General features: G+C 37.3%; 1 protein-coding gene across 50 annotated transcripts in view; it reads left to right on the plus strand.

Moving 5' to 3' along the window:
• Positions 1-27,844, plus strand: part of MAP2 (microtubule associated protein 2) — a 225,291-nt gene extending 197,447 nt beyond the window's left edge. For 44 of the 50 annotated variants that reach the window (XM_070619721.1, XM_070619729.1, XM_070619735.1 and 41 more), the window contains 5 exons: positions 402-549; positions 5,373-5,713; positions 19,684-19,765; positions 23,594-23,706; positions 23,928-27,844. In XM_070619721.1, the coding sequence (XP_070475822.1) occupies positions 402-549; positions 5,373-5,713; positions 19,684-19,765; positions 23,594-23,706; positions 23,928-24,143 (900 nt within the window). In that variant the 3' untranslated portion in view covers positions 24,144-27,844. Of the gene's footprint in view, positions 1-401; positions 550-5,372; positions 5,714-17,568; positions 17,662-19,683; positions 19,766-23,593; positions 23,707-23,927 lie in introns of all 50 variants that reach the window. The other 6 variants (XM_070619725.1, XM_070619765.1, XM_008536997.2 and 3 more) reach the window with 1 other exon arrangement.
• Positions 27,845-27,995: the final 151 nt, after the last annotated feature.

Raw genomic sequence — 27,995 nt, forward strand, 5'->3', positions numbered from 1 at the left:
AGTGGTCATTGTTAAATATTATGCGTTGCAATGTGCTACAGCCAGTCCTTTCTGGTTAATAAATTATCATGCTAATGAAGATTTTTCAGTAAAATTATTAATTTACTGGAGGTTACTTGAGTAAATTCATTTTACCCATGTTATCATTTAGAATTTGACTTTCACAATTAGTAGCACTAAATCCAAAATAATATATTTTTATAAAACCTCTAGGCAAATAGGAACTCGTTCTGAAAGTTTTGAAGTAGAAATGCTTGTAAGTATATGAAATTCAGTAATGTGTATTAAAAGAAATTTACCTGTCAGCACAGGAGGAAAAATAGCCAGAGCAATGTAATCACTTTGTATAATTAAAATAAAGAGTTGCAGGAACCCAGTGTGCTTTTGTTTTTCTTAATTAGGATGGAGTAACCAAGAGCCCAGAGAAGCGCTCTTCTCTGCCGAGGCCTTCCTCCATTCTCCCTCCTCGCCGAGGCGTATCAGGAGACAGAGATGAAAATTCCTTTTCTCTCAACAGTTCCATCTCCTCTTCAGCACGGCGGACCACCAGTAGGTTTATTTTGGCTAAGCTTCCTTTTCGGTCGTTTTTCTTTTAAATCCCTTAAGTGGAGTAGAACTTATAATGTATTTATATTTTACATTTCCAGATAAAACATGCATTAAAAACAGATTATGTTTATCCTAAAAATCAGAAAATCCAGAATATCAAGGGGTCTAAAACAGCTGTTCGAGTAAAACGATTGATGGAGCAACTGAGTACTTCCTGCCTTATTATCCATTAAATAGGACTGACATAAAGTCATTTTTCTCAGAATATATTTTTTCTCTTCTTTCAAATTTAAAGAGAAATTTGAAAGAAGTAATTAGTAGAGAGAAACAATAGTCAGGGATTTTTAAAATATGTATCTGTAGAAGCTTAACCCTTGTTAGAATTCCAGGTCCTAAAATCTACCTAGAAAGTCAACAGTCAAAACCTAGGAATTGGCTCAGTTTATTAAGAATTTGCATTCCAGCAAGGCTCTAAACATAGCATGTTCTGTGCAATAGCTTCAATTTCTTTTGATTGATGGCCCATAAGAACTGGTGGCAATTATCATAGTTTATATAAAGAATATAAGAATGTTCCATTCATTACTCACTTATATGCTGTGTTGCTATCAAGACATCTAGTAATTCAAGTTATTTTCATAAATATGTTTCTGCTACAACAAAAACAGCTCCCATTTATTGAGCACATGTAGATGCTAAAATCTTATGACACATATTTCGCTCAATTTAATTAACAATGATAATGGTTAGATATTAATAATCTCATTAAGTCTATTGATGAGAAAACCGACCTTTTAGAGAGGGTAGCTTGTCCAATGCTACACAGCTGGTAAGTGGTTCGGTTTGATTTTAAGCCCACTGGTAACGTCATAACCTGTCCTCTTAATGTCTTTATATTTATTTGGAAGAAATAGTGCTAGAGAACTGCTCTGTCAAGTTACTTAAAGAATAGTATCTCTGTCATTTAAAATCCATTACAGAATGGTGGAAATTGCTATGAGTATCACATTATAGTTGATTTCACCACTTATTTTTTAAATATTTAATAATAATTGACCCACTTCAAATGTGACTATGTTGTGTGACACTTAAACAGTGTTTTTTGCCTCCTATGAAAGTGTTTATTGCAATTAGAGCAATTGTGCTTGCTCTGCACCATTTGGTTTCATGAAACAGTAACATCTTTCGAAATCTGTGCTAGAACTCTTTAAAATCACTAAAACTCTTTTTTACCTTAGCCAAAATAAAGTATTCAAATGAACTAGCAAAGAAAGCATTTAAGAGTTAGTAATCTCCACAGAAAAGACTTGAACTCCAGATATCTGCAGTTGGATTAGGGCATCAGCAGTAACCCCAGCGAGGCTAAGACAAGACAAAGACGCAGGTCTCCCAGAGGCACACCGTGAATTATGCTTGTATTTGTTGCTGTGGAAGCAAAATGGCACTTTCTCCATCCACCCACATCTTCAAGCCACTGTGCTCTGCCTTTTAAAATGTGTCTGTATATCAATTGCTTTTTATGTTCTGAGCCAATTCTATTTTGACTTTCTAAGTTACGTTCATAAGCCTATTGCATTGCATTATTTGTTAATGAACGTAACTGATACTCTGACAAACTGAGGACGTGGGGTCTATTTTATCTCTACATAGCAATAGCTAAAAGGCGTTGAGACAATTAGCAGAGTAAGCAGTTTGCCTTCTCCCATTTGCCTATCGTCTCCTTAACGGCACACGGGAATGTTCTGGCATTTTGTACACTCTTGAAAAGATTTGAAAGAAAATGCTATGCAGGAATTTCATTTAGCCCAAAAGGAGGGAAGACATTTTCATTTAATAGTTGACAAGATAAGTAAGAACTCAGTTTAGTAAGTTAACTCATAAATATTTTTTAATTCTTTTGGTATCTTAGCTTTAACTTTTTCATTCATAACAAATAGAAAACACTCAAATTTGTCATTTTGACAACTAGAATACAATTCATTACAATAAAAATTGATCATATCTATTGAACAGCAGTGTTAATAAGAGCTTACTACTTATGGTTTTCCCTTATTCTCCGATGTAACACAAAACCTTCATCCTTTGGTTTTCCAAAGCTTAAATCCGTTTTCTAAGAGTATAGAAAGAGCTCTTGCTTTCAAAAAATTATATTTATTTCAGTGAAAATTATTATATACATCCAGAATATTGCTTCAGCTCAATCTCTGTGAAGTAAAAAATACCTCAGCAGTCATTGATAAACTCTGAATCAAACTCACACCGTTAAAAAAGAAAATGTGTTGAACTGCTGCAGTGGATAGCCCCATAAGAGGCACCAGTTCTGGGCACAGTGGCAAATAATACTGAGAAAATCCCTCTCCCCAAACACTTGAGCTATCAAAGGTGATGGAGTCATGGAGAAAACATTTGAGGAAGAAATAAGGTTTCTGAAGAGATTTTTCAGAAAGACATAGTGACTGACTCAAGCCAATGTCAAAAACTTGATCCATAAACAAAATTTGTAGCGAGGAAGCTACAAAAGGCCAAGTTGGATGTGGTTGTATCATCCTGGCCTTGAAATGTCATTTTTGTGGAAAGCAACGAAAATCACAAGAATGCACACTAATTTATCACTATAGTCTTCTCATATCCCATTTCAGATTGTCAGTTGAAGAGTCTACCTGTGTTTTGCCCGTATGTTAAAAGACCATAAGGACACAGGGCAGCTTTTGCTTGATATGTGATAACTGTTCACTGAAAGAGGAAGTAAAATTGTTCTGTGTTTATCCAGGCGACTGACCCTAGACCAATGGGTAGATAGATTTAGTTTGTCTGTAGATTACAATTGTCTAAGAAGCTTTCTTGAGCTCATTCCTTGTAAATATTTAAGCAAAGATTAATTGTCCCCCTTTTAGGAAGAACTTTCTGCACTGATGATCAATTGTATTAGATGACTCAAGATCCGTTTCACTCCATTGATTTTAAAATTAATGAATTATATCTTTATTCTTTACAAAATTTCTAGAAAATTTATTGATTTTACAAAGTATACATACTCGGTAGTAAAAAACAAAAATCATGCCCCTCTATAACATATCCAAGAAAAGGTGAAAGAGTTTGTACAATAAATGTAAACAAGTGTTCTATTGTTGGAATAAGTGTATTATTTCAAGAGAAAGATTTTTAGAATTGAGAGAAAGTTGAACAAATATTAAGAAAGTAAATATCACATCTGGCTTAGAATTTAGTATCATCTGGGTAAATCAGCCTCAATGTCCTCATTTTTAAATTAGAAATAATAACTATTGTATGTGTTCGATTATCAAATGTTTGGTATTCACAAAAGGGCTTTGAAATCTGTAAAATATTGTACTCTTATTTATATCATTATTCTTTGAAAAAAGCATTTGAAATGGCATTCAAAAACACTTTTTGATAGATAATATGAGGGGGCTGGCCCCGTGGCTGGGTGGTTAAGTTCCCGTGCTCCACTGCAGGCGGCCCAGTGTTTCGTCGGTTCAAATCCTGGGTGCAGACATGGCGCTGCTCATCAAACCATGCTGAGGCGGCGTCCTACATGCCACAACTAGAAGGACCCACAACTAAGAATATACAGCTATATACCGGGGGGCTTTGGGGAGAAAAAGGAAAAAAATAAAATCTTTAAAAAAAAAGAAAGATAATATGAGAGAAACATAGTATAGGAAAATGGGGAGAAAAGAGTTAAATGATCAAATGAGGCTAAGGTAAAGTTGAGGCAAAGAAATGCATCCCCCAACATCCTGTGTGATTGACAATGAGGGATTATTGATGTGACTGAACTGCCAGACTAGTAATGAAATAGAGGAGAAAACAGGATCAGCTACAAGATGCACTGTGAATATATTGTTAAAACATCCTACTTTTCTAATGAGGGAAATCAGGGGTTTTTTTTAGTATTAAGAGCTGACAAATTTCCTTATAAAGGAAATATGTGATATTGTAGAACAATGTATGACATAATTGAATGCTTTCAATAAACACATTTGCAACCCACAATGCTCCTCAATATAAGCGGAAGGAGTAACATTGAAATGCAATTCAATAAATAACCTTCTATGCAGGCCAGAATTATGTAATCTAAATACACAGTTTTATGTTGTATGTCCACTTGGATCTCAGAATTAGATACACAGAATAGTGATACAATAGAAGAATGGTCTGTATATCATTCAAGGAATCTTCAGTAAATATGAGCCCACATAGAACATCAAGTGCAGACTCTCTCCAGCTCTTGGCAAATCCGTATGCCTTAATGATCACGCAAGTAGAAAATAGTATTTGGCATATTCATAATGAGAAGAAGAATAAATCAGGAAAACCCACATTTTGTCCTTGCATTGATAGCAATGCATATTCAAAAAATGTCACCAGGTCATGAATCTAAAAATTGGAGGCTCTCACCTTTTTTTTTTTTTTTTTGAGGAAGATTAGCCCTGAGCATCTGCCACCAATCCTCCTCTTTTTGCTGAGGAAGACTGGCCCTGAGCTAACATCTGTGCCCATCTTCCTCTACTTTATATGTGGGATGCCTACCACAGCATGGCTTGCCAAGCAGTGCCATGTCCACACCCGGATCCGAACCGGTGAACTCTGGACCACCAAAGCGGAATGTGCGCACTTAACCTCTGCACCACCCAGCCGGCCCCAAGGCTCTCACATTTTTGAGCATAGTAATCCATAAATATTCTAAAGGCTTTAGAAATGTGATGTTTTATGAGTTCTAACAGTCTATCGGAAGAGGGATGCCTTGAGGAGAACTTTCTAATGCTATGGTTTTGGTTTGTTTTTGTTTGTTAATATAGGATCAGAGCCAATTCGCAGAGCAGGAAAAAGTGGCACTTCGACCCCCACTACCCCTGGATCAACCGCCATCACTCCTGGCACCCCACCAAGCTATTCTTCACGCACACCAGGCACTCCTGGAACCCCTAGCTATCCCAGGACCCCTCACACACCAGGAACCCCCAAATCTGCCATCCTGGTGCCCGGTGAAAAGAAAGTCGCTATCATACGTACTCCTCCCAAATCTCCTGCTACTCCTAAGCAGCTTCGGCTTATTAATCAACCACTACCAGACCTGAAGAATGTCAAGTCCAAAATCGGCTCAACAGACAACATCAAATACCAGCCCAAAGGGGGCCAGGTAAGAATCACATGATCATATGTTTGCTGCCAGAAGTAAAATCCCACTGCTTAAGTTGCCTTCCTCGTATTATAAGCTAACAGTTCTTCCAATAAAAGGAAGGTGGAGATACTAAAGAGTTACTGGTCTGGTCAAGATTCTTTGCTAAGAGTTTGAACCTTATCTGAGAAAGCTAGCTTATAAAATATGGTAAAAATCACGTGACATGTCCATTCCTTCTGGTTACCATTAGATAAAAATTGGTTTAACCACATAAAGAATTTTTCATTTGAGTGCAAACAGATATTTTCTGAATGTGTCTCTATTGACTTGTGGATTTGAACCTAAGAGATTAAAGTTCCATTTCTGATATGATTTTGAGAGTTCCGTTTTAGATCCTGACTGTGAGCTCATTTGACTATCATTTCGTGATTCCACTTTTATCTCCTTCCTTCTTCTCCAAGAATTTCCTATGACGTCTTCTACCGTTTTCCCGAGAAAGATCTTACCAAAATGTGAGGCTGTCAAGGACTCCTACTTACCTTTGAAACAAAAATTCAATGTTACTTCTTCCTTTAGTGACAAACTCTTTGCTGTCTCATTGTGATTCTGTTCAAGGAAGCCCAAGGAGTTAAGAAAAATCCACCTAAGGAGGGAGGGAGGGAGGGCGCAATATGCCCTTTTCAGAACAACTATAACATTCTGTGATACTCTACTCACAGAAAGATGCTTTTTCATAGAAGTTATTAAAACTATGAGCTACAAGAAACCTTTTTAAGCCAAAAAAATTAATTTTACCAAATTTAAGACTGTAGTTCCAAAAGTCTCATACTATTCTAGCATTTATTAGTTTTGCACATCTAAGAGAAGGAAATATTTTGGACCTTTTGGATATATCCAAATGTCATGTTATTTTTATATTTATATATAAATAACTTAAAAGAGTAATTTGAATAAAATCAATTAGTAGCAATTGGAAAGTTTATCATTTTAGCCTTTGGTGAGATATCCCTTAAAACAGAGTAGCCATTACATATATTTAAAATCAATTCTCTTTTTACAAATATCCCCATGTCCTAGTATTCTTAACTAGATGTGTGACTATACCTGCTTATATTCTGGAAAATATTGATACTTAAAAGAATCTGTTTCTTCCTAGAATCACAAGGGAACATAATAAGCTATTTTATTGAAACTAAAAGGTTTAATAAGAGGGGGATAATTACTGGTATAATTTGGCATAGAAATTTTACAATGCATGATTTTGTTCAAAAGCATCCTCAAGGTAGAGAGGCCAGAAGAAGGAGTTTAGCCTCAGCTTTGCTGGAAGCACTAAGGTTAAACCAATCCCCAAAATAGGAAGACTGGTTTGTTTTCTCTTTCTGCTTCTTTATGATATCTGGTTGTGACTATTTCTATGTCTAATTTTAATTGACTTCTACTGTGTTTGGTAATTCATAAAATTGATATAAAGATGTCTTGTTCTTTTGAGTTGAACTAACACTACCCTAGAGATTATGGTAATTAAGGACGGATAGAGACATATGACACAAAAATTACAGAAAGAGCAAAAATTGCCTCAAAATCACAGTGTCGTTTCAGAAAAAGCTCTTATTTTATAAGGCAAATGTTAACCTGCTGCAAAATTATCATATCACAGCTTCAGATGACTTGGAAAAAATCCACAACCAACCATGGAGTTAGGAAGTGACCTTTGTTGGAGAAGCAGGAAGTGCTTCCTCACCAAGATGGGAAACAGATGGAAGGAAGATACTTGCCTTCTATCTTGGGATAGACAGTATCACTGCATTTAAAGTGGAGGAAGAAATGGATTGGGAAATCGAAATGCACTGCAGTTGAACCATCTTTGTAGGAGAAATATATCACGCAACGCTTTAACACCATCCCCTTAAAACCCTCCTTGCAGTGTATGAGTGAGGAGAGGTTCTTTTTCTACCCATGTTAAACTGGAGGTTTTGACTGGATTGTTAGTTTCCACTTTCTAGAATGACTAGGAAAAACTTTTGTGTTAAAGTTTATTAAGTTTTATCAAAATGTTATGCTAAAGACCCTTTGTTATCTGATTGACAATTCCTAAATTCACACTGTAGGGGAAATTGAAACCACTGGCATATTGTTCCCAATCAGAAATTGGTTATCCTAGGATATTTGGATGGACAGTGGCCAACTCAGAATCATTGAAGAGGACAGGATAATAGCAATACTTTCCACAGAAGCCAAGTTTTGTAATTCAGATATGTAGTCTGCAGGTATTAAGAAAACTAGTCAAACAAGTCTCATGCAAATGGAAGTAAATTTGTAAACGTAACCTTAATTCTTCTGCACAGGCTCTATTGTCATCAAAATTTGGAGTGGTTAGATTTTAGGTAGATTTAATTTTTAAAGCTTTATTATTGTTGTTTTAAAGTTTGTGCAATCACTAAGAATTGGGAGAGGAAAAGTATAATAAAAGATATATGTTGAGAATTCAATAACGTTCCAAACTGGGAAGCTTTATTAATTTGGGAATTTTATCAAATTGGGAAGCCCCAGTTTGAACATTCATTGCCCTTCCATATGTGTAGGTTTTGTGCTTATAGCCATTATCTCTTCTGTTAAAGTCCAATTTTCTCTTGGCAAAGAGGCTCAGCTCAGTGGCTCAGTTCAGCGAGGCAAATCAATGCTTAATGGAATAGATAAGCTGGCTGAAGATATGAGGAACTTTACAGAAAGCAATAAAGTTAATCTTTTCAGCTAAACATAAATTCATTCTACTGGAAAGAACATATGCAATCCTAGATTCACTGTAGATAGTGATCTTGGTTAATTTAACTCAAGGCCTAAGTAAGACTTTCTTATTAAGTGTATTAATTTGAAACTACCTCAGTATAGTTTGCTCCCTAATCTACATTAAATCGAAATCGAAATTTTAGAAAAAATAGCATTACCTTTTTGAGAACACAGCTGCTTGATTTAAACGAAGGCAGGATAATAAACAATTTCTCTAAATGTGTGGCATAGAAGAATTAGGCAACAACTCATTGCATGGTACTTTTTACCTTTTCTATCTATGGATCAGGTTTTTTATAGGCACTTTGATTTATATGGAATGCTCCTACATGTTTTGACAGGTTTCTTGTTTTTTCTCCATCAGCCTTATGAAGGTTAGTATACAAAGCACAATTTTTGTACCCTTGTGATAGTTGGAAGTTACTAATGAGATGGTTTCCCAGAGGCTGTTTCCATTTATAGCTTGTTGGATAGGGTGGTTGGGTCGATCATGATCTCTGCGAGTCCATGTCGATGGGTTTGATTGATGGCCTTGTGAATTACCTACTTCTGCTTCATTCGTGTAGCTGTCTGTCATTTTCAGGTCAGCTGAATTAAAGATGGTGGCTTCTTCAAGCCAAGACACTCCTCTTCAAGAAAAGAACAGTATTCATCTTTTATAAAGACTCTTTGAGACTTTGTCAGTGATTACTTCCCCAGTCAGTGTTACCCTAGCATCTTTTAAACAAATTTATTTAGATAAATCCATTAGACTAGAACCTATGAAATATATCCTTTTATTCTGGAAATAAATTTCTCAGTTCTATATGGATCCATTGAATTAAGGAACATTGGAGGCCAAAGGTATTCAGCTCCTTGTAGCCCAACTTTCACATTTTCACAGAATAAGATACAGAAGTCCTCACATGACCCACATCTTGCATATAGAGCTTCTAGTATCATTCTTTAATGGCTGAGCTATAAAATCAGGTTCTATCATTTTTTATTTAATGAATAATCACTTATCTACCAAGTACACAATTTTATATATCTTAGTCTTTTTTCGTTTGCTTTAACTTTCATCACACAACATGAAAATGGTAATTTTATTAACGTTCCCTTCCATGCCAAGGTTTTATCACATCAGGATTGAAATTTGAAGCTTCTGAACTTTTATAATATTTATATGAAATAACTTAATGCAAATAATGTGTTACATTAATACACTATTGAAAAGTTGAGACAAATTAGAAAAGTTACGTTGCATTTTTATCATATTTTTTGTATTCTCCTACAACTGACAGTTTATTTTTTAAATAATGCTAAAAGTTAAGATTTTAAAATACAGTATAGTTAGCTAACTTTCAAATTCCTATAGATGACATCAAGGATAAATAATAAAACATTCTAAAATCGACCTTGGCATATTTAAAATAACATAGTGAGCTGTCTTCTATTTCCTCAATAATTCCAGAAACTCAAAGTTGTACATTCATTTATTTGATCATTTATTCAACAGGTAGTTATTGAGTACCCTTTATAACCCATGCTGTGTTCTAGGTACTGAGAATATAACAATGAACAAAACAGATAAAAATTCCTACCTTCATGGAATTTATGTCCTAAGAGGAAAAACAAGCCCAAAAAAATTTATGTAAGAAAAATATGTAAGAAAGTGCAAGGGGAAAAAATAAAGCCAAGAAAGAGGCTTAGGATATGTTGAGGGGAAATTGCATTTCGATGGAGTGACTAGGAAAGGCCTGAGAAGGTGATCTTTGCATAAAGACTTCAAGGAAGTGAAGGAATAAGCCATGTGGATAACTGAGGAAGGGTATTTCAGGCAGAGAAACATCGCATGCAAAGGCCCTGGGGTGGAAGTAGGTCTGACAAGTTCTAGGAACAGCAAGGACCTCAGCATGGTTGATGCCACATAGATCTTTGAGAGTAAAAAGTTCACATTAAATTATCATTTTTTAATATTATTATACCTATTCAAATAATAGGCCTTTAATATTGCCAAATCAATAACCTAAGAGTCTTTTCATCTCCTTTTTCCTCATCCCACATCCTGGCCTTCTTTAACTGTTATTGATTCTGTGCCTCAAGTAGCCCTTAAATCTGCCCATTTCTCTCAGTCTGCTCTGCTCCACCCCAGCACGGGACACATTACCCTCATCATTGCTGCAGTGGTTAACTGATCTCCCTGCATCTTTCTTCTTTCTCCAGATGTAGCCAGTGTTCTTACCACATTTGTAATTAAACTTTCCATTGTATAATTCGTTATTTAATTTTATATTGTCTCACCTACTAGACTATAAGCTCCATAAAGTCAGGGATGAAGTCTGTCTTGTCCTCAGCGTCCAGTACCTAGTAGGTGGTCAGTAACTATTTGCAGAGTGGCAGTTGAGTGAAGGTAGTGTACCATGTGCATGGAGAGAGGTGTTCTCCCTAGTGACTTGTTGAGTAGTGTGGATGCTCAATGCCGTGCCAGTGATTACCCAGGGGAATTCCCCATGTTTGGACCACAGTGAATTTTGGCTAAAAGAATATTGGACCAAGATGTAGGACCTGAGTTCTTGGTCCAGCTTTTCTGTTACATCATTGTGTGACCCCAGACACTGACCTCTCTGGTCCTCAGGTGTCTTATTTGTAGAATGGAAGCAATGAAATAATACCTGTTTTTGTGTACAGCACCTTCTCATTTAAATACACTGTGTGGTCATGTTAGGCTCTCAAAACCAGGGTTGTACTTAGAGTATGGTACTATTTTTGCATTGCAGCTCATCAAAAAGCGTTCATGGAGGTATTCTTGTAGACTCCATAAATATTTGTGGGCAAGCTGAAGTTGAGTAAAAAGGCAGTGTTTCTGATATGGAATAGGAATATAATTGGGGAAATAGGGGCGTTAGAGAGAGAGGGAATGAAATGAGTGAAGTGGAATCTTTTTTATATTTTCTTATACAGTTTCAGGCATTATCCTGAGACTTTTTTTTAGGCCTTTCACATGCTGACTTGAATGTGTTGCTCTCAATTTTATATTCAAGGAAAAAAATAGGATTAATTTTGGAGGCAACTCATAAATTATAGTGAAAAGGATTTTTTTCTTGTTCTATAAAATTATGATGGTCATCATTGTGAATGTCTGCTGAGTGCTATTAACATACAGGCACATTTATAAAATTGCAAATTTTATAAACAGAAAGAGAAAGATTGAAGCTTATTCAGCTTATTTTTTCTCATTTGCATATTTTTTTCTTTCATTAGACAGTTACTGGGCCTCTGCTGGGTACTACATGACAAAAAGGGAGTGAGAGACAATAAGACATGGTCTCTACAATCTAGGAGAAAGCAAGTGGGTTTTTTTCCTTTTCTTGTTCTCACTTAGTGTCTTGCCCTTATTTAATTTTAAGTTCTTTCCAAGCCTTTTCTTTCCACCTGCTTATGGCTACAAATAAGTGCTAAATATGAGGATTAATAACATACACCATAAACTTTAAAATACTGTCAGTCAACCCAGCATGAAGAAAAGCTGTTCACTGAAATACATTACATTATATTGACAAGGTGTTTGTTTTTGCTATCAAAGTTATTATCTCAAAAAGAAAGCTCCTTGAGATCAGAGACCCTGTCCTTACACAATAGAACTTTTATAACAACAATTCAAGTATCTTTTGTAGGGTAATGAAAAGTTTTGGAGCTAGGCTTCATAACTATTAATTATTAAAAACTATAAAAAATTACTATTTTCGTTTTACAAAGTTGAGACCTGTGGAGTCCTTTTTTGTTTGCTGTCCACTTGCAAGCCAAACAAGGACATGAGAACGGCCTTGAATCTCCGGGTTTCAAACAACTGAACAGACTCTTTAAAAGTGATTTTCTTTACCAACATGGTCCACTATTATTTAAAATTTCTTGAAAATTTAAACTGAAGAAAAAATATAATGTCAAGAAATTATGGCATATGAACTCATTATCTCTTAGTTTTCAGAAATCACAATGACTGTTGTGTTCATACCTTTCCTTCCAGTTCCCATTGAGAGACCACTTAAAATATTTACCTGTGGATCTAATGACTAAATTCAGTATCTGTTCCACCACAAAGTTCTTTCCAGGGGGCCAGCCCCATGGCCAAGTGGTAGAGTTCGCGCTCTCTGCTTCGGTGGCCCAGGGTTTCGCCAGTTAGGATCCTGGGTGCAGACCTAGCACCCCTCACCGAGTCGTGCTAAGGTGGCATTCCACATAGCACAAACAGAAGCATCTACAACTAGAATATACAACTATGTACTGGGAGGCTTTGGGGAGAGAAAGGAAAGAGAAAAGCTTGGCAGCAGATGTTAGTTCAGGGCCAATCTTTATGAAAAAGGAAAAAGTTCTTTCCACATTTTTCAGCATTATCCATTCACCCCAGGGTTTTCCACTGTGGTTCCACTTTCTGTGCTGTGCTCCACAGCCTGCATAGGAAAATTGACCTGACACCTTAATGGGCCCTCCAACTTATGCTTTTCCTTTAGAGTTCTGTGGAATTGTATGTTTTGACGTAAATTGTTATTTCTATTTAAATGTGTACTCAAGTATATTTATCATTTATATTTGATATACTTAGTTTTGAAGAAGTAATTGGTCAGTGTAGGTGGGGTTAATTAAAATTCAGAATGGATTATAAAGTTTATTTACCTGTGTACATTTTAATCTATCAGCACAGGGTTGTTAACAGATGAGTCTTTAGAAAACATCATCTGTTCCAGAGAACATTTGATTTTCAGGAATAGCTGATGTATTCATATTTTCATTTTAGTATATGATGCCTCGGGACTCCATAGAAACTAGATAGTTTTCTAAAGCTTAATCCCCTATCAAGTTAAAGGCGATTGAGTGCCACTGGCCACTACCCTTTCAAAAAGAGGGGTCCTTTCTACGACAGCCTTGGATGGAGGAAGAAAGATGATGTTGCATTTGAGGTTCACACCTAGAGGATGCCTGACACGTCTAGCAGTACATTGTGCAAGAACTGAGAACAGAATCCAAACTTCTGGACTCCCAGTTATTCTCCCTATCTCACCATCTTGAGCTGGCGTGTGGGTCTTTTGATAAAGAGAACAACATCAGAGAGTGTCAAATTAAGGGGAAAAAAACAGTCAAAATCCCATTGCTCAAATTCAAGTTGACATTTGGATTAATGTCTCCAGTTTATAAATTGTTTTACTAAAAACTATGTTAGGATTGTATTTTCTTTTATTTTACATGTTTCAGGTTTCCAACTAACCTCTAGTAAGAGAGATTTGTTCTTGCTTGTGGGTATATCCTGTGTTTTGTCTTCTTGTCCTTTCTTAGAGTAACCCCATTTTGGGGGAAAAAAGTTAATTTCTTTAAAGGAGCAATTAAACTTATATAGAGAGAAAGTACAAGTGTCAGATCATTTCAATTGAACTGTCATGATAAAAATCCAACTAGAGTCACACCAGAAATATCCGGAAAGTACATACACTGTCTTCCGTAGCATGGTGAAGGAATAGATAGAATTAGTAAAAAATAAAATAAAATAATTCTAATTAGTTATTCTATTACATTAACCTATTCTTTATGACTCTTCTTGTTTATATGACTCTTATGTGAATGAAAAGTCAAACTAGGTACCAAATAAGTCACTAACATTTGCCCATGAGAATGAAGTCCTTTTTTGCTAGCCTCCCACTGAAGGTACCTATTAGGCTGAGCCTTGAAGGATGATCAGTTACGACTCAACTTGGAATGAGGGCATTCTAGTGAGAGAGAATAACATAAAGAAGGCATCGGGATGAACTTCAAAGGTATGGTATGTAACACAGTCTGGCCAAAGGTAAAATACTAAGAGAGGGCTCAAAAATCAGAATCGCTGAGAACCCTGGTTGCCTGTCTAAGACATTTTGATGAATTTAATAGGAAATAGGGAGAATTTTGAATAAGGCAGAGCTTTAGGAAGATGATCCAGTTGATTGATATAATACATTTCACTTCCATTGTGAGGCCTGTAGAGAAGGAAACATTGTCACATTCTTTCAGATCACCCCATTTTCCATTAATGGTGCAAGTAAAAATTTTGGTTGAAAGAAATTGACAAAGATTAAAATGTGGTTTAGAGTTAATCTTGGGTAATGATTATTCAAATATTTTTCCTCCATATCATGAATATAGAAAAATTAGTTCATTTGTCAAATAGAAGTTTGTTGTATTTCTTGTAGACAGTCTCTAAGATATTAAAATAATTTTACCTTGACACAGGCTTTTAGGAAAACAAAAGTTCAATGAAAATTTCTCCCCAAAGAAAGTAATTTTTATTTGGACCCATCCATAGAGCACAGAGAGTTAAAATTGCAACTGTCTAATAAAAAAACTGATCTAGAATAAAGTTTTTATCCTTCATGGCAGTCATCTATTTTTCTACTTTATGGAATGGTTTCTGAGGATTGCTGGTATTTGTGGAATTAACTCTCTAATGTGTTAACTATTAGTAAATGATCCTAGAGATCTTTGGCATGAAGTGTTTTGTAAAAAATTTTGCTAAGACATAAATGTAAGTCACATGGACTAGATGGGTGCTCCAGTGAAGCTGTCAAGTTGGATCATGACTCTTACTGAACATAAATATCCACTGCCTAAAGTGGTTTTGTTTCTGTGTACTCAACCTTCAGGCAAGATGGTGAATGTCATATTTTGCCTCATTTTAGACAAAAGCAGTATACTATGAAGCTATTTCAAATATGGAAATACGTAAAGAACATGCCATTAATGCATTCAAATGTGTACAGGTTGAGAAAGTCTACCATCAAAAAAGACTGGCTCAGGCTGGCCCCATGGCCGAGTGGTGAAGTTCACACGCTGTGCTTTGGCGGCTCAGGGTTTTGCCAGTTCGGATCCTGGGTGCAGACATGGCGCTGCTCATGAAGCCATGCTGAGGTCGCATCCCACACAGCACAACCAGAAGGACTTAGAACTAGAGTATACAACTATGTACTGGGGGGCTTTGGGGAGAAGAAGAAGGAGAAAAAAAGATTAGCAGCAGATGTTGGCTCAGGTGCCAATCTTTAAAAAAAAAAGACCAGCTCGTTGTTTCACTAGAAAAATCTATGACTCTCCAGAAAATCTGAGGAAAATCAACATGTCAGCCTTTAAGTTTTAGGATTTTAAGATTTAAGTCATCTCTAAGTAATGCTGGCAGTGTGTGTGACCCGTTTGGGTTTGAATCATTTGTTTTGGAAATCATAAAAACTGCCTAACAGTTGATTGCTTAAAGTCAAACAGATTCATGCAGCTGAATTTGGAATTTCTATTTTTGCGAAAAGTGAATCAGATTTAACATTTGGCTTTTGATCACTCGGTAATGAGCCACTCCATTGCTACTCTAATGATCTCTAAGCTAAAGTTTGTAAGGGAAATATGAGACCCTGCATATCCCCAAGGATTAGAAAAATGGCTTAGATGAATTCTTTCATTGCTGAAACAACTGGATCCTCATGGAAAATAATTAAAGGTATTAGTATTAGAAATAATAAATCAAAATTATTTACTTTTTAAGAATAATTTATCTATGAGGTTTGAAACGTAATGGCCCTTATTGACTTAAAGTTATCCCCATCTACAGCTTATGTGAAACTCTTAGAGTGCAGCCACACTTATTGTTAGTACAGACTCTGTGATAGCCTCCCTTTTTTAAAAAATTGGAATTTTTATTATGCCCTAAAGAGTAGCCCAATCATCACATCTTCTGACTTCAGATTTTGACAAGAGGCCCTTCCCGTGGGCTGCGGATGAGAGCTGTCAGTGATATTTCCCTGTAAGGGACAAGTTGTCGTGCCAGTGTTAGGCGTTGCGATTTAAGCTTTGTCTAATTAAAAATGGTATTCAATGTCCTCTTGAATTTTTTACTCTTTTGCAAATACCAAGAGATGTGAAACCATTCTTGGAGACGGCTGTATATCTAGGATAAATTTATTTAGCTTTTTTTTATGGGGATAAACTGTCCCCTAAAGCATTGAAAACATTATTTCTCTTTAGCTCTTGAGACTGGGGAGGAGTAGCCAAACTAAAATCAAACCAACCAACCATCAACAACGAAAATAAGCCTTTCCTTCCATGCTGACGTTGCTCATCTGCCATTCCAAAACATGCAAAATTCAAAAGACACATGAAAGAAGTCACGGGAGTTTTACTTTGCATGTTACATTACACCAGAGTAATATCTTTCCAGATCTGCATTTGCTATTGTCTTCAAGATGAATACTGGACTTCCTTAAAAGAGAAATAAAACCACCTCAAATCTGTTGGACTCAACCAAAGCCTGGACTACATCCACGTGACCTAGTACAAGTCAGATAACTAATGGGCCTTGGTTTTCTTCCCACTAAAGATGGAAAGAGTGCTTCCACACTGACCATCCAGGAGTAATGGCTGTTTATGACCTGTGTCCGAGGGAGACCTTTAAGAAGGCTGCTGAGCCAAACGTGGAAGGAAATCGTAAAGTCCTTTCAGCAGAAAAGGCTCAGAGCCTCCTTGTTGACCCTCTTGGGCAACCAGGGGTTCTTCCCCTGGATGAATAAGAACGCTCACCTGTAGCATTAAGCCAGCCCACTTGTGAACCTCACCTGTGCTGTGTGGACCAATAATGCAGTCAAGTCAAGCGTACTAGGTGATTTGTAATTGTGATGGCTGCCACAGTAGGGGTTGAGGTGGGTAGGGCACTGGCAAATCCTTCAGGATCCCTGGCTGAACTACACTATTGGACCCTCCATAGAGTAGACCTGAGTCCCCGTGTTGCCCACGATATTAGAAGCCTCCTCCTCACAGATGATCCAAGTTTTGTTTTTCTAATCCTCTAATTGTTTCCGGACTACACCTGCCTACAACTGACATATGTAAGGCTATCAAGCATTTGGCCCTGGGCGGGTGCAGGGGAATAGAGGTCTTATTTATGCGATGGATCTGCACTTCGGTTCCAGTGTTAGTTTTTTCTTGTAAATGATTATGCAGGTGGAATGGAGTTTGGAGCCTCTTTGACACTACCCATTCTGGTTCCCTGTACTCAGCATATTGAAAGAAAAATGCACAGTGAAGTTACCTCCAATTCCTTTTAGGTTAGGATTTTAAACAAGAAGATCGATCTTAGCAAGGTTCAGTCCAGATGTGGTTCCAAGGATAACATCAAACATTCTGCTGGGGGCGGAAATGTAAGTAAAAGCTTCCATTAGAAAGCTGTCCTGATCGCGTGGAGCCACCTGCACAGCCAACACCCTGTCTCCTTTCCTGCCTCACTCCCAGCACACTCCCTGCTTCTCGTTGCTTCTCCACGTCTCCCTGGTTGGGAGCTTGTCAGCCTTGCATTCTCGGTGATGGGCTTCCCATCCTGCCTTAAGATCCCAGCGAATTTCTTGCTTTCGTTGAGGAAGAAAACCTTAATGGGGTACACCATGGTTTCCAGGGGGATGGAAAACCCACTTCACTATTTTGTTTGCTAGCCTTTGGCTTCAAGGTATTTCCTCATACTGTCTCTACTCCCCTGCAAAAGTCAGCTGGGCACACACTTTTCTAGCTCCATTTCAATTACTCTTAAGACCAAGACTGATATACTTGAAAGTAGCCAAAGTGTGTAATGTCAATCCTCAGTGCTTCATTATTCATGAGAGTTAAAACATCATTTGGAATAGTACAAAGCCAGTGACGCACAGTTCGTCTATAATTCAAAGTGAAAGGATTCAAGTCCCAGTACGCACTTTATCTTGATGGCATTTTTCCGGTCTCTTAAATTGAGTAGAAATAATTTCCTTTGAGAAGAAGGGGGAGGTGAATCCCTGTTTCTCAAATGTAGTTGAGGCAGAGTTGAAACAGGCAAACTCAAGCTAAAGTAAGCATGGTTCTTCATAAAATAAGAATAATAAAAAGGGTGAACCAGGCTGACTTTCTGTTCTACAGATCCTGTCATTTAATCTTCAGGTTCTGGCCATCTGTGATTCAAGTAATTTAGAGTATCCACTCCAGAATTGTCACCTGTCTAATAACTCTTGGCTCCTTGCTCCTCAGCTGAGCAGAGATGAAGTCAAGGAGTGAAAGACAAGCAAGTGCCTATACCAGGAGCTGGTGCTCGAAGCAGCTCCACTGAGCGTGAAAATGTCACTGTCACGGGAAGTCCGTAGCAAAGTGTGCTGGACTCCTTCAAGAGTGCTGCTAGGCTAAGCCTCAGGGTCAGTGTTCATGCTGACATGGTTCCTCTGCTCCCTGTTGCCCTGACTGTAAGTGCAAACCACGTGGTACTCTCACAGAAGCAGTCTGTCCTGGTAAATAACTTGAGGGTATCAGAGGGTGGACCCAACTATCCTCTGCTGCAAGGGCTGCTGGTCAGAACACCTCAGTGGAAAAGGATAAATTGAGATGACTAACGATTTTTAAGTAAGTGGGGAGCTTCTAACCTCCAAAACAGTAGTCTTAAACTTCCCTCTAGAGAAGAATCGCTTGTTCGAATATGCAGATTTCCTGGCCGCATTTCCACAGTGTCTGATTTAGCAATTCCCATGTGCTTCTTACACAAATGGACAATCAACCATACTTGGAAAAGCACTGTTTTCACATATTGGGAGAAGAAATAATTCCAATAAAACACAAAGCAGAAAAAAAGTTACCATTTTATAATTTGGTATGCAAGAAAATTCCCTTTAGCCAAGACATGACAATAATATTTTAGAAAAGCATGTGTAGAGCTTTCTTCTTGTATCTTAAATTGGATCTGTATTGTTTTTCTAATCCTCTAATTGTTTCTAGACTACACCAGCCTACAGCTGGGTCTTCTTGTATCTATGAGTAGTGTTGGTCACTTTTATATAAAAGTCAGTTTTTAAAGAGTAATTCATCTCTTCACTTGGCTCTTTGCTTATGGAAAGGTTTAACACAGTGTGGCTTCGTTCTCTGAGCGGAAGCTTGCCTTATTAATCCAGATGTTTCTATCCTCTTGTGGCATGATCTCTTTTCTAACTAATAACATCTTCTCTTGTAGGATTTTCTTTCACTTGGGTCCTTCTTTCCAACCAAACGTGTGGGAGAACATATGTTTTCCTATGTGTGTGTATATACCTCTGTTTGGGTTTCTGGATATGTTGTTGTATGTTGTAAGTTTGGATATGTTTCTAGATTTTATGTACAAGCTCGGGGGCTTGACCATATCTAAGCTATTTTAAGCATATTTTATGTGGTTCACACAGGTACAGATTGTTACCAAGAAGATAGACCTAAGCCATGTGACATCTAAATGTGGCTCTCTGAAGAACATCCGCCACAGGCCAGGTAAATAAATATTTTTATTCTTTGAGAAATATTAAATTAGATTTAAGAAAGTGACAAGCAAACTTTTCATTGTTGCGAAATACCTAATTGGAAGGACGTTTCAAAATCCTGATACTTCGTGCTTTTAATAGGAACTTGTTAGAAATTTCAAGGCATCGCCATTTGGACAAGTAAACTCAATTACCACAGACAGGCCTCATATCATAAGACAGGTTAAAAATTAAAAGGTATATAAGATACACTTATCTCTATGTACTCAACATGCTTATTGGAGCTCTTTTGAAATATATAGTCTATAAAATACACTGGGCCATGTATTCGTACATAATTACATGGACTGAAAGAAGAATTTCCAAAGATTTTTCATGGAATTGTTTCTCTACGTTATGTGAAATAAGGATTGTGCTTAAGCAAAGCGGAAGAAATGTATTTATCTGCTGAATTACTTAGATCCTCTAGTGGCTCAATAGCATTGTGACTTCTCAGCAGAACGCAGTGCTTCCCCAACTCATCTGACCATGGACCTCTAGTTTTTCTAGCATATCTCATAGGATTAGTGCTCTAATGTAGACTTCATGTTCATACTCGCTGTGGACTTTTCCCTCTTTAAAGTATGAATCTGACATATTACGAGTCATTTTTTCTGAGTATGACATATTCTATATTTTTGCTAAATTCCACCTCCATGCATATGTAAATAATGGACAACTGTCAGATTTATAATTTTCTTGAGAATATTTTGACACAGTTTATATATACTGTTGGATTATAGAAGGACAAGAGGAAGCAATTGGTTTTAACTGCCTATGCTTGGCATCTTAATTTAACCTGGGAATAGATTGTTCCCATTAATCATCGTCTCAAATGTTATCAGAAACAAAGTATGAGGAAAGTTGAGCCCAGTAAGATTTCTGACCAGGAGAAGGTTATTAAGAAGGATTTATCAGTAAAAACAAAGGCAAATAGGATAAGTTTCAAAATGAGTAAATGCATGGGAAACACGTCTAGAAATCAGGCTTCACTTTGGCAAAGGTGCGCATAAAGCAGGTGAAGGAGTTAGAAACTATACGTGTGGTGTCTCCACTGCTGGTTTTGAAACTTCTACCCGGGAATTAGCTTCTCTGTCCTTCGTGCCGCGGCAGGGACATGGTGCCTACTGCATGTCCTCCCAATTCCTCTGTCTGTGACTCAGGCCTGCAGACACTTGGTTGAGTTTGTACTGCCATCCCAAACAGTATGACTGAAGTACTTTGCAACACTACTTATTTTCTTCCAGAATACAAAAGAAATAGTGGATTCATTACTTTCAGACAGTAAGTATACAGTTAGTCAAATTCACCTGGGGTCTTGATGCATAGAAAAGTCTTATACAGATAAGAAAATAGTCTGTGTAAGATTTCCTGGTCATAAAAGACTATTGTCATGGACTCCCACCTATTTCTAAATCTAGCTTTTCTATACTAACAGATGACTAATACTAATCAGATGACTAAATTGGGAAAGAAGTGTTAGCACAATGATCCTTGACAACAGCAAACTTTTCACAAAATTCTTTGGAATGTGGAATATCTAAGGAGAAAATAAAGGAAACAATTCAATACCTGGAGGCATAAATTGAAATATCTGGGCTTATTGATTTCACTTCAGGCCATATGAAGCTGGTAAAAATGTTAGTCTTTCGCAACTACTCCTCCTGGTGGGTGCTAGAATTCCTCAGAACCAAGGGCACAGACCTCTGAATTCAAATGGGCTTCTCTAATAGTTACGTAAAAATTTCTAGCAGGACTTCAACAAAAACAGACTCCTCGACCTTCGTTTTCTGAATATATTTTAGGTCAATATTAAATTATTATTTTTTTCTTTCAAAATACACTTCAACAAAAGTTTTAACAAGGTTATATTGACACAACATATAATCATAAAAGAAAGCTTGAAAAGGCAGTTTCTGTCAGAGGCTCCCAAGAAAATAGAAAGGTGAGATCCCAAGACAGTTGATCTCACTAGTTGAAAGCTCAGCATCCTCCAGCCTCTAACCAAGATAAGTGTGTTTCATTAATCACACTAATCCTGTCACTACCAGCAAGTGAGACCCACGTGGCCAGGTAAAATGTTGGGAGAATAACGCTTCCTGCAATAATGCATATTTTGAGGGAAGAACAACTCCAGGTCTCCTGTAAACATGAGTTAAATATCGTCATGCTCATCCTAAGACGTCAGGAGAAGAATGAATGGAAATATCTTCAAGTGTGATCCAATAACACCGTATAATTTCAAGGGGCCCCTGGCCAGGTACTTGAGTGTTAATATAAATGTCTAGGTATTGTATGAGAAAAACACCCTGAAAGACCTATGAAGTCTTAACAGACCTTTCTCTTTGAGCTACAGAGATAAATAAGCATCAAGAGCCCAAAATTGAAAAATCTTTTCCATGTTTCTGTAGATCCCCTCAGGTATTTTTCCCAAATCAAAATCCCAAGAGAGATGCAATGATAGTAGAGGATCACGTCACTACCACTGGCCTTCCAAAAATGTGCATACGGCCAAAACCAAGCTGCTAGTGAAAGTGAAAACAAGTCTCTTAGGTGAAAATGGGTAAAGGAGTCTAATCCAGCTTCTTTCCAAGTCCGAGACATCAGCAGACACTCAGAAGTACTCAAGGACAACAAACACCCACCCAGTGCAGAACGCTCTGCATTTGCAAGCCTGAGAAAGGCATGCAGTGATCGGGAGACCACACTGAAGGGTGGCACGTGGCACTTTCATCTCTCAGCACATCCTCAAGTTTCAGACTAATTAGCATTTACAGAAATGGCATGGTCAAAACCGTCTCAATATTATAAGAGCAAAGTCAATGTCAGGTTGGTCCTATGGCATCTGTACAAGAATGGGATCTCCTAAGATTCTATTCCTATCACTCAATCTGTTTATTAAAATGGGAAGCTCTGAAAGCTTACTAGTTATAAACAACTTAGCTCCTGACTCCAGTTTCATCAGTCAGGCTATCAGTATTGGAATTTTACAAATGAATGTATTACCCATATGTGCACCATTTCTAGCCTAATAGTTCTTCGGACAAGTGACCTATTACCGTGAAGAAGAGTAAAGAAGAGTTTTCTTTCAATTTAATTTGCTCCCTTAGGAATAAGAGACTAAATGTTCCAAGTTTTAGAAAAGATACAATAGGATATTTTCATTGTGTTATTTTTAGAGTTTTTATCATACAGATAAGAAAAATCCCTCAGGGAGGTCCCTCTGAGAGAGAAAGGAGTCATTTGGCTTTTAAAGGCTTAGAGGAGCCACTTAAACAAAAGGTAAAAGGAGTAGAAGGACGGTGACCTATAGAGTCCTTGTCTCATAGCCAGGTAGATTCCCGTGGCATAGGAGTTATTCTTGGGGGTGATAACTCTGGAAATGCAATTTTTAAAAGCGAGCCTTTGGTGTGATTCAAAGAACAGCTTTTGGTTATGAAAGCCAAATTTCAAAGAAGCTGAATAATACTGAAAGTCTCAAAGCTACAATCAAACCATAATGTCAAAAAAAAAGAATACCCCTCTATCTTAGGTTAGACATGGGTAGAGGAGAAAGGTATTAATATGTAAAGCAATCCATATAATGGTACAAAAAGGATGTCATTGTCTTGGATGGTATGGCGAATATGGTATGGACCAGAAATGCTGATTCCTTTCACATGCGTGGTCAGAGGGATGGTAGAGTTAAATAACTGGTTTGTGATGGTCTATCTATTGTATTCATTTTTAAGAAATAGTCACCACAAATATAACATTTAATTTTAGCAAGGGATTTAAAAGCCTTTCTCCTCTCCCCTAGGTGGTGGGCGTGTGAAAATTGAGAGTGTAAAACTGGATTTCAAAGAAAAGGCCCAAGCTAAAGTTGGTTCACTTGACAATGCTCACCACGTACCTGGAGGTGGTAATGTCAAGGTAAGAAACAAGGTCATGAGCTGATCTTGTCTTTTTTTTTTTAATCCTTCTGAAATACTCTTCATCAAAATGGATGCCAGATTGAAGAGCTAGTCGTATAGGAAGTAGGGATGACAGAGCTGAATAGAAGTGACATTGACATCAGCTCTGGGATATAGAGAAAGAGCTAGAAGCCAGTTAAGATGCTTGAGTTAACAAGGACTGATGCTTGTCTTGAACAGATTGACAGCCAAAAGTTGAACTTCAGAGAGCATGCTAAGGCCCGTGTGGACCATGGGGCTGAGATCATTACGCAGTCCCCGGGCAGATCCAGCGTGGCCTCCCCCCGACGACTCAGCAACGTCTCCTCTTCTGGAAGCATCAACCTGCTCGAATCCCCTCAGCTTGCCACTTTGGCCGAGGATGTCACTGCTGCACTCGCTAAGCAGGGCTTGTGAATATTTCTCATTTAGCTTTCAAGTAATAACATTTAGGCATGAGCTCTTGGCAGGAGTGGGCTCTGAGCAGGTGTTATATTCATTCTTTAAACCATAAAATAAATAATCTCATTCCCAAACTGTAGTCATTGTTACAATTTTATTTAAAAAAAATGAATAGTATATGCAGAAATTGACTTGATTTCCATTTGCAACAGGAAGACACTGGCTTTCCATGAGTACAATTGGACAGTTATTTTTGCTCTGCTCTGTTTTGCATGGAGAATTATTTTAAAAATTGCATTTTTACCTTTCATGTGCCTGAAGGCTATCCACTACATTCCGAAAGGCCTTGTTAAAATCCAAGCTGCTCATTTCACTGTTCTGTTGCTGGGTGTAAAGACAAAAGCTGCCCATTGTAACTTATTACAGGTTAAATTAAATCAGGAGTCTGATTGCAGGAAGAGAAGAGCATGTAAGAAATACATTTTTTTTAAAGTGTTATTTTGTATAAATGGGAAGAAAGATTCAATTAAGTTATTAACATTTGGGACCTGGATTATTATATCAGAGTATAAGTCAATCCAATAAATTATTTAACTAATGAACAAATAAGTACGAAACAATTTGAGCTGTGTTTGAGGAGGTGGTAAAAAAGTGCATCTCTTAGGAATGAGGCACTTTCATTAGGATGGACTTGTGTCTGATTAGAATGTCAGTTGATCAGCTAGATTTGTGTCCACACTACCAGTTTCACACCCCTTTCCATCTGTTTGATACAGTATTATAGATATAAATATATATATATTTCTCTGTGGTCATTTGTGATACTTCCTCATATACTTGAATATTATACTTCTTTATTCACAGTATCTGTGTCTCTTGCACCCTTTGGTGTTGCAATTTTAGGTATGTGAAAGTAGATGTTAGCAGGGTTCTTTCCCTATTTAAAAAAAATACGTTAAAAAAGACAAAAAGTTTTAGCATGAAGTTGCTTTCTGTAACAACTCAAAGCTGTAACCCTGTTTTAGTGCCAGATAACAAGTCTCTTCCGTGATGCTAGAAAAATTTATTTTTCTTTGCTTTCACCAACATGGAGTTTGTGGGGGTGGGTCCCGTTATACATAAAAGGGTTTACAGATTGTTGGTTTAAGATTATAGGTTTATCTCATTTTGAATCACGGAATAGCGTGGGTTTTATTCCTGTAATCATTCATGAAATAGACTTCCTAAGATCTTTTTTTTCTTTTTTTTCCCCATTTGCTAAAGTTGAAACTAACAGTGGGAGTTTGGGACATGGTTTCCCATTCTTCCAACTAGTACCTGCTTATTAAATTATCTGACAGAAGATGTTTGGCTTCCATACTCAAAGTAACGTTTCCTTGGTTAGAAGGGAAAAATACAGTATTTGGAGAAGCTAGAGCTACAAAACATTTGAGATGCAGGTATCTCAGTCAGTTTTTTCAGGACTCCAAGATTGCACTCTGTAAAGGCACACTGAATGACCTAGTATTACTTACCAGTGGATAATACCCTTCTGACTTCATATACAGTCTAGAAATCACAAATCAATTACTTAATTCCTCTCATGAATCATTCACCTTAGACTTATGAATAAACAATGAAGTAGTCAATGGCCTGGATAAGGCAATGAGTTACCAGGCTGGGTGGATGCTTTTTAGTAGTTTATGTGTTCTTTCTCTTGCTCAGGCCTGGTAGGTTGGATCTGAACAGTTAAAGACAAATGCTCTAGTGGGTATTTGATCTCTTTGAGCCAAGTCAATTTCTGATCTACTAAAGGAGGAAATAGTGAGCATGGACGGAGGCAACAAGGAAGGATAGTAGCATCTAAGATAGAAGCCAAGGGATGCAAAGACAGAGAGATGGGGGTGCCATTTTGTGACCCATTGGATACTGCAATCGATGTAAGTTCCACGAAAGAAACTCCAGCAGCAAACGTGCACCCTTCATTTTCAATGGAGAGGTTTTACACAGGCAAACCTGTCTGAAACTATTATGAGTCAGTTATTTTATAGGACAGTCAAAAAGTTAGAAACTGCTGAGTAGGGCTATGGATGTGTCCATTTTCTGCCTAATACTTGCTGTGAAGTTTCATTTGACCAATCTGGGCATTTTATCCATTAGCTTCCCTGTAAATGCACCAGAAAATAGGAGAAGAAAGACTAGTTGTATGGAGACTTATGGTATTTTCTTACCTGTTTCATAGTGTTAGATTGTGATTAAAATTCCCTAGAAAGAAGTGAACAGCTGATTAGAACAGTTTCAACCTGTGAAACGTTTTTTTCAACCTGGTTTAAATTTTTTATAAAAGTTAAGAATAAGTAAACATGCTTTACATATTAAAATTCAGTTTCTTACAAATACATGTCCAAAATAAAGATTACATAAAGCACTACATTATTAGATTTGGCATTAAAACAAATGTTTATTTCAAATCACAGCAAAATTATAATGAATAAATGCCCTTGCTTTGTCTGGAAATGTGATTCTTTATAAAATTAACAAAAAGAAACTGGTAATTTGTACCGTTAAAAGAGAGAAACACACAGGCTAAATGTCTTCTTATGGGGATAAGGGTGGAACCCATCTTGCCTTCACTCTCAAGATTACTAATGCAAATTAAGCTTTTTGAACACCACTCTCGTGGGGACACCCATACGCTGATCTAGAAGTTAAAGCTTCATAGCTTCAATTCTAGATCTATTAATGCCAGTTTCTCTCTGGCTTTAGCCTTTGAGAACCTGTTCAAGAATACATAAGTAATCCAGAGCTGTAAAGAGTTAAAAGGCCAACTTCTCCAGTGAAGTCACTCTCTCTGGGTCACCTGCAACCAAGAATTGGGTACCTTACAATGATGCAGGAAAGATCCGAGTTCACGATGAGTTTCAAAGGCCGTGTTCGTTAAGAACCAACTCTCTCTGGATTCTCCTGCTGAGTTCCAGCAGGGTGATGGGCTGAAACCCCTCCCACAAGCAAGACACCTGTGTAACACCGACTCAGTATGGCTGAAGAGGACTGGAGAGAGAACTTTGTTAAATCCAAGAGTGTACTGACGGTAGCTGGCCTTCTCCACACACTCATATAGTAGCACAGCAGGAAATGCGATCTCCGGCCAAAATATAACATGATGTGAACATTATTAAAGAAGTAATCTCAACGTGCTTGATTCTGACATAGCTGCAATTACAGTTTTTCTCCTATTTTTCATGCCACAAAAAAAGAGGAAAATAAACTATTCCTGGTCTATGTAGCAAAAAAAAAAAAAAGGTAGATTCTTGGCTTAGAAAGGCACTTTCTAAGCTTTGCTTCAAACATTGATGTGCTAAAATCAGCATTGATGTTTGTCTTTTTACACCTAGGATTTTTAGCCTGGGTGTGTAGGTCGAGGCCAATTCCCTCTACAGGAAAAACCTTGTTTTTAAACTCGGAAAATATCTATCATGAAAATCGACTTCAACTTTAGCAAAAAGAAAAAAAATCAACAAAAAGTATACTCTGTATGCTGGGATTCCAAGGTTCCAACATGCCGCTACAAATCTGTGGGGGGTTTCTTTCTTCTGATAATTCTAGAGCCTGTTACCATAGAAAGGCATTTCTTCAATGGCTGGTTGTAGTTAGTTGATGTTTTTCAATCAAAATTTGCAAATGTATTTGTTGCTGTATAGTGATTGTTTTGCAAAATAAAATTGCTTGTCACCTAACTGATAGTTTCAGAATGTTTCTTCTTCTCTGGAAAATAAATATTAGTCTCGATCCAACCTAACAAAGATTGTGAAGAGAAAGCTACAGTTATCAACTAAATTCCTACTCTGTGTCAGGCCCTGTCACTACTGTATTAGCAGGATGCTATCT

Source organism: Equus przewalskii, chromosome 5, assembly GCF_037783145.1.
Source record: "Equus przewalskii isolate Varuska chromosome 5, EquPr2, whole genome shotgun sequence".
Taxonomy (NCBI): Eukaryota; Metazoa; Chordata; class Mammalia; order Perissodactyla; family Equidae; genus Equus; species Equus przewalskii.